Source organism: Mus caroli, chromosome 18 (assembly GCF_900094665.2).
Source record: "Mus caroli chromosome 18, CAROLI_EIJ_v1.1, whole genome shotgun sequence".
NCBI lineage: Eukaryota > Metazoa > Chordata > Mammalia > Rodentia > Muridae > Mus > Mus caroli.
In genome coordinates, this window is record NC_034587.1 from 74181892 (window position 1) to 74189733 (window position 7842).

Consider the following 7842-nt stretch of genomic DNA (forward strand, 5'->3'; position numbering starts at 1 on the left):
TTTATATTTTTTTCACACGGAGCCAGGTTATTTTAAAGGACTCAATTTAAATCCCATTTCTTTGCCAGTAGTGGTGACAGACACCTGTAATTCTGACACCTGGGAGGCTAAGTTAGGAGCTTTGTCAATTTCAGGCCAGCCTGGGGAATATGTCAGGACCCTGTCCTACCTGCTCACCTTCCTTTGTTCCCTTTCTCTTGTGATGTACCTGGCCTTTTTTTTCCCCTACTATATTAATCACACGTGTTCTTCATATGGCCATGTTATACACTGTCTTCATCTCTAGCTTTTGTTTTATGTGTATGTTTTTTACTGACTCCCCAGAATGAATGTAGACCCCCCTGGCTGCAAGTATACAATCTCAGGTTGGCTTTATAAATTTGTTAGTGGTTTGCGTGTAGTTGGTATGAAATTAAATGTGTGTAAAAAGTTATTCATGGGCTGGGTGGTGGTGGCGCACGCCTTTAATCCCAGCACTTTGGAGGCAGAGGCAGGCGGATTTCTGAGTTCGAGGCCAGCCTGGTCTACAGAGTGAGTTCCAGGACAGACAGGGCTGCACAGAGAAACCCTGTCTCAAAAAACCAAAAAAAAAAAAAAAAAAAAAAAAGTTATTCATGGGAACGATAATATTTGTGCATAATCCAAATGACCTATAATGAATTAACCATTTTATTAGCTGATATAATAACTAGGGCTCAGGATATAGTTCAGTCAGTAGTTTTTCTCTAGCATGCACCAGCCCCAGATTTGATTCTCAGTACCAGGTGTAATGGCTGCTACTCCAGCCTGTGGGAGGGAGGCTGGGTTAGAAAGGTTAGAAGCTGAGGCCAGAGTGGGAGAAGTGGGAGAGGAAGTTACAGAAGTGGGGATGCCCAGAAGGCTCCAATCGTGAGATTGAGGATGGAGCCAGGGGCTTGGTATCCCTACTTGCGTAATGCTCCTTAAAAATGTCTTTATTTAGATAGTCACACATTTACATTTGTTTTTAAGAGATTTATTTTGAGTGTGTATGTGTGCGCGTGCATCCATGCATATCATGAGTGTATGGGTACCTGCAGAGGCCAGAAGAGGATGTCAGATCCCCTGGAGTTACAGGTAGTTGTGCCTGCCTGGTGTGAGATCTCTGAGTTAACCCTCCAACTCCACTAGTTATATTTTTATTTTCAGCCCACCTCCCCTCCCTTTCCCTTTCCTTTCCTTTCCTTTCCTTTCCTTTCCTTTCCTTTCCTTTCCTTTCCTTTCCTTTCCTTTCCTTTCCTTTTTCCTTTCCTTCCCTTCCTACCCCATCCCTCCCTCCTTCTCTCTCTCTAATTATTATTTTATTTATATACATTCCAGTTATTGCCACCGCCTTTGGTCCCCCCCCCCACAGTTCCTCATCCCATTCCTCCTCCCTCTTGTCTATGAGACAGTGCTCCCCCCAAGGCCTCCCCCTTCCCTGGGACCTCAAGTTTCTCATGGATAAAGTTAATCATCTCCCACTGTGGCCAGATCAGGCAGACCTCTGCTATATATGTGCCAGGGGGCCTTGGACCAGCCCATGTATGCTCCTGGTAGGTGGCTTAGTCTTTGGGAGCGCCCTGGGGTCTGGGTTAGTTGAGACTGCTGGCCTTCCTATGGGGTTGCTCTCCCCTTCAGCTTCTTCAATCCTTCCCCTAATTTAACCATAGGGGTCCTAGACTTCAGCCCAATGGTTGAGTGTAAGCATCTGCATCTCTCTCAGTCAGCTGCTGGTGGGGCCTCTCAGAAGACAGTCACACCAGGCTCCTGTCTGTAAGCACATCATAGCATCAGTAATAGCATCAGGCCTTGGTGGCCCATGCCCCTCTCCCCGATGAGATGGATCCCAAAGTGGGCCTGTCATTGGCCCGCCTTTCCTTCAGTCTCTTCTTCATTTTTGTCCCTACAGTTCCTTTAGACAGGAACAATTCTGGGTCAGAAATTTTGACTGTGAGTTAGTAGGCCTCCACTTGAGGCCTTGTCTATCTATGGGAGGTGGGCTCTTTGAGTTCCCTCTCTCCAATGTTAGGCATTTTGACTAAGGTTACCCCCATTGAGTCCTTAGAGTCTCTCACTTTCCACGTCTCTGGTACTTTATAGAGGGTCATCCCCCATTCCCCTATACTGCTTATCTCCACCCATTCTCCTGGCCCTCTGGGCTTCTCTCCTGTCCCCTTCCTCCCATACCTGATCCTGTTCCCCTTCTCCTCTCCCCTTGCCCACCCAGATCTCTCCTTCCCTCTGCCTCCTATGTTTATTTCCTTCCCCTTTCTAAGTGGAATTGAAGCAGCCTCATTTGGGCCTTTCTGCTTGTTACACTTCTTACGGTCTATGGGTTGTATTGTGGGCATTCTGTACTTTTTGGCTAATATTCACTAATCAGTGAGTACATACCATGTATGTCCTTTTGGGTCTGAGCTATCTCACTCAGGATGACATTTAAAAACGATGGGCTGGTGAGATGGCTCAGTGGGTAAGAGCACCCGACTGCTCTTCCGAAGGCCCGAGGTTCAAATCCCAGCAACCACATGGTGGCTCACAACCATCCGTAACGAGATCTGGCGCCCTCTTCTGGAGTGTCTGAAGACAGCTGCAGTGTACTTACATATAATAAAAATAAATAAATCTTTAAAAAAAAAAACGAGGACATCATGGATTTTGCAGACAAGTAAATGGAACTAGAAAATATCCATATGCCTCTTACTCCTCTGGCTTGTCCCTCTCATTCTGTGGCCCTTCGGCGTCATCGTTTGAACTATTCTTCCCAGTTGTTGATCTCGACGTCTTTTCTGCATTCTCTCGGGTCACGCACCTGTCTTTGTAAAAGTGACCCAGTGAAGTCCCACTGTGGGCTTCCTGCCCCCTCTGCCCACCAATTCTTCATCCTTAGCCTGATGCCACATTCTTTATCTTACAGAGCACGGACATTCTCAGCACCATTGGCTACGACAGCATTATCCAGCATCTGAACAATGGCCGTAAGAACTGCAAGGAGTTTGAAGACTTTTTGAAAGAAAGGTAAGACGCTCGGGCCTCTTGAGTCAAGACTCCCACCCCTATCCCAGACCAGGAACCAATTGGTTTCTCTTTTCTTTCTGTTTTAGAAAAAGTTATTTCTTTTTAGTCTGTGGGTGTTTATGTGCCACAGTGGGCATGTGGGAGTCAGAGGACAACTTTGTACAGTTGGCCCTCCCACCCTGCCTTTACAGAAGGGCACCCTTGATGAGGGTCACTTCCTAATCCGTCAGAGCAGGTATCCCTATGAGAAGATAGCGTGAAGACACAAGTCAAGAGCTTCCGGTGGTAATGAAGTGGGGCCGGTGGTTCTGACTGCTGTGAGGGACAGGAAGTCTTGGAGATGGTAGTAAGTAGCCCCAAGCCGTGAGAGGAAGGAAGGCAGGACCTCATCTAGACACCAGAAAGTGAGGGGCTGTGAGAGGTGTGACAGGATCTTCCTTTCTTGGAGACCCTAGGGAAGAGTGTGGTTTGTATAGTATCCGGTGTCTCTGACATAGCCTGGCTTTCAGCGCCATAGTTTCCAGCTGCCCCGCTTCAGTACCACAGAGAAGCTCTTGACTTGTTTCTTTACATTATTTTCTCTCTCTCTTTTTTAAAAAAAAATTTATTTATTTACTATATGGTTGTGAGCCATCTGTGATGGCTGGGAATTGAACTCAGGACCTTCAAAAGAGCAGTCAATGCTCTTAACCGCTGAGCCACTTCTGCAGCCCTCTATATTATCTTCTCATAGGGATACCTGGTCTGACAGATTAGGAAGTGCCTGATCAAGGGTGCCCTCTATCTTAGCTAATCACATCTGTAGTGATCCTATTCCAAAGAAGAGTACAACCTGAGACTATGGGGACTAGACTTGAACCTGGTCACAAATGGCACAAGCAGGAAGCGGGGATCTATACAGGAAAGAACACTGGGACAGAGTCTAAACTCTTCCTCTTCTGATCCTGCTTCCTTGGTAACTGGCAGGGACGCACATCAAGGGACACGTATCTTTCCAGGTGTCTGCTTCCTGCTCAACAAAAGGAAGCCATTGTACTCATGTCTGTAAAAATCTCTGAGCAAGGAGCCCAGGTCTTCCAAAGAAGTTAATAACTCAATGGGGGCACCATTTTGGGAATATGTAGTAAAATGAGCAAAAAATGGGTCAACGTCAGGTACTTGGACAAAAGATTTCATTCTGGCTGCCCACTCTGAGCTGGGGGCTTCCTCCAGCCCCAGGCACGGCGTCATCGGAGACTGCCCTCAGGCCTGATGGGAAAGGCTGTGCCTGATTGTGCTGGCTGTGAGTTGCTGAGGAAGAGCTGGCATATGGACTATTCCTGGTCTGGGGGATTTGGAGGGAGGGGTCAAAGTGAGCAAGGGTAAGGGCTTTGGGAAGAAGTGTCCCTGTCCCTGGTGGAGTATTGGATTTTCAGGAAAATTGATGATGAAACTGGAGGTCACAGTCACATTTAAGTGAAATAATGCAGACACAGAAAGACAAATAGGCTTTTTCTCGTTCATGGAAACAAGTAAGACCTGGAAGTAAAGGGACCAACAGAGCAGAAGGCAGAAGGAAAGGTAGGAAGAGCCAGGAGGGAGGTAAAATATGGATAGGGATCTCATTGTGAAACCTGGTAAGTTTTACTGCTAATACGAATTAATCTTTATAGGAAGAGTAAATTAGCAGGCAAAAAGTAGAGGAGCAGGACCTCTCTTCTGTGCCTTGTCCTGTCTTTACGTTTCGCACGCCCCTCTTGTAGTAAACGAGAGTATTGGTGCACACACCTGCCAGCTCCGCCAGGGAACTCTTTTATCCCAGTCACTCAGAGATCCTGGTACCCAGAAGAATGCCCGGCACATAATAAATGTTCCAAAAATGACAACGTGGGGGCTGGGGGGATGGCTCAGAGGTTACCAGCACTTAAAACCCTTGCAGAGGACCAAGGTTCTACTCCCAGCAACCACAGGACAGCTCACAAGCACCCGTAACTCCAGTTCCAGACGATCTAATGGTCTTCTTTGGCCTCCTCGTGGTCTGCATGCACACACAGGGCACAGATATACATGCAGGCGAAGCACCCGTACTTATGAAGCAAAATAAATAAATCTTTGTTTGTTTGTTGTTGTTGTTTTGTTTTTCGAGACAGGTTTCTCTGTGTAGCCCTCGCTGTCCTGGAACTCACTTTGTAGACCAGGCTGGCCTCGAACTCAGAAATCCGCCTGTCTCTGCCTCCCAAGTGCTGGGATTAAAAGGCATGTGCCACCATACCCGGCAAATCTTTTAAATAGACAAGTTGATGGACAGGTAAGAGGAAACGCCGGGTGGGCGGTGCTCTAGGAGAAGGTCTTCCCATCAAAGGGGGTTTCTGCAACATCCTGGTGGTTCCTCCTTTGACTCTGTCCTCAGGACCCACCACTTCCCCTATGCTTGAGAGCTTTCCCTGCGTGTCAGCGGTGGTTCCCCTGGTTTTAGAGAGCATGATGCCGGAGTTTCACTTCAGTAAAGCTCTCTCTTTTCCCCAGGGCAGATCGCTGTGTTTGCTGGGGACATGGGGGAATTCTGCCCACTGTTGCCTGGATGCTAGAGGGCCTCCTCCTGGAAACCACAGGGCCTCTCAAGAGCTCTTGAGGAGTGTGCAGGAAGGAAGGTGGAGGGCAGGAAACAGGGATGCTCTGCTAGGTGCTGTGGGCATTACACAGCGGGAGCTGGGTGGTGGCTTCTGAGGTGCTGATGTTTAGTTATCACTAGTTTTGATACCAAAGCAAACCAGGGAACTTCCCAAAGCAGGAGATGAAGCCCTGGGAACTGGTTTGGTTTGAGGAGCTATTCTGCTTCCAGTGAGAGGAAGCAGCAGATGATAAGAGTCCTGTTCTAACGCAGCGAAGCTCAGAAGATCTGCACTTGAACTTTCAGTGATAAGCATTTGAGTTCTTCCTCTGTGTGTCAGTAGTGTCAGAGAGAGGGAGGGAGGGGGTCAAACAAGGGATACAGAGCACCCCTGGCAGAGGGAGGTGAGACTCCAGGAAAACCCTTTTCAGCACTAGGAAGCCATGGGATGCCATTCTAAAAGGACCTCTGTTGACTCCGTGGTGACAGTGGCTGAGACCTCTTAGGTCTTGCTCTTAGAGAAAACTCAGAGCAAGTGCCATGGGATTAGCTGTTGAAACCTGGCCAGAAATGCTTCTGGTCTATAGGAAGGAACTTTGATGGGAACTATGAAGTATTTGGTGGGATGGAAACCTGATTGGAGAAGCCATCTGACTGCAAGGGCATGTTCCAGGCAGCAAGCTGAACACTGGGAAGGGTTACACAGGGGCAGGGTCAGCGTTGACCACTGGACTCCTAAAGGACCATCCACAGGCATGACCAGCATCCACAACCTAACCTTACAAAGGAATGCATAGCGGTATCACAGTCTCCTGGGAGCCCAAGAAAGGGACAGCGAGACGAGCTAGACTGCACCAGTCTCCAGCCTGCGCTCAGCCCTCTCCCCTTACTTTATTCTTGTGTATTTAACATCAGTGAATATGAATGATAAGTTAACAATGGGTTAGCAACTTAGCTTGGGTCTCTTTTGCTCATGTCCTTAACCTCTTTCTCTCTCTCTCTCTGTTCATTCTCCCTTTTCAAGGAGCACAGGCTTGCCCTGGTTGGCAGGGTTTCTGCATGCCAGCCTCCTGCGAGCTGGAGTGGCTGTAGATTATCTGACTGTAATGATTGACTGATGTCTTTTCGTTTTACTTTCAGCCCAAGCAGACTCAGACTTGCTGCTGTCCCCTCTTCTATTCATGCTTCCCCTCCATGATCTGGTACCGATCACTGGTCTTGTGCTCTTTCCCCTACTTTCCATGGCAGTTAACATATTATCCCACACAGTATTGTCAGTGACTGCCTAAAATGGTGGGTGTATTTTTTTCTTTTTGCTTTTTGCTTTAATGATTACTGTATTTTCATAGCCCTTTGACAGTGGCCATTTTGAAGACAGTATACTAATCTGAGGGGAGCCCTGGGGATTGAGCCTGGTGTCCTAGACAGCAGGGTAATAGAGAAAAATGACAATCCGGCCCTACTGAAATCTAGTCCTTGTTGAATGTTAAAAACGCTTCCACTGAAAGAATCAGGGCAACTTAAGAAGAATTCAACCAATGACCAAACACGGGTGCTTAAGTCTCAATGAAAAGCATAAGAAACACTAGATGGTCATAATTAATATGAGAGTAGAAGTCATTACAGATAGAAATACAAGACAAGCCCAGTGAAATATTGGAAATGAAAACTTCAGTAAGTCAAATAGAAAACTCTATGGAGATACCGGAGAATGGAACTCAAGTGATCTGCTGCCATGACGGAAGTAACTGAGATGGAGACAACTCCAGGTCTGTCCTGCATGGATAGAAGCTCTGGGTTCACCTGTGAGCAGTTCCAGGAGCTACAAACACATCGAGACAGTCCCCAACCCTAACGAGGAGACTCTGGAGGCCTGGGCTGACGCTCTCCTAACAAGGGGACATCAGGATTTGGTTCCTGTATCTAAGGGGTGAGCTGGAGCCCCAGCAGTTGTCCGAGGCTCACACATCTGAGCTGCAGTCAAGGGACCATACTTTTAGGTCTCCAATTGTCAGGAGCTATGGGTGAGACTTTGACCTAAGAGTTAGTTTAATGTACCTCTAGCACAAGGAGTGGGAAAGGTACTCATACCAAGCAGAACCCCGAGGAGGCCTCCCAAAATGACCCCGGACTCTGTTGCGGCCCGCCCGCGGTCCACAACACGAACGGTTCACTGAGAATGGCAGTTCCCTGCAAAGAGAGGAATCTAGACGGGGCGGAAGAAAAGAATGAAG

General features: G+C 47.7%; 1 protein-coding gene across 1 annotated transcript in view; it reads left to right on the forward strand.

Moving 5' to 3' along the window:
• The window catches only part of Pstpip2 (proline-serine-threonine phosphatase interacting protein 2), an 84228-nt gene that overhangs the window by 39546 nt on the left and 36840 nt on the right, over positions 1–7842 (forward strand). Inside the window, exon 4 of the mRNA XM_029472120.1 lies at positions 2918–3018. Within this exon, the coding sequence (XP_029327980.1) occupies positions 2918–3018 (101 nt within the window). The remainder of the gene's footprint in view (positions 1–2917; positions 3019–7842) is intronic.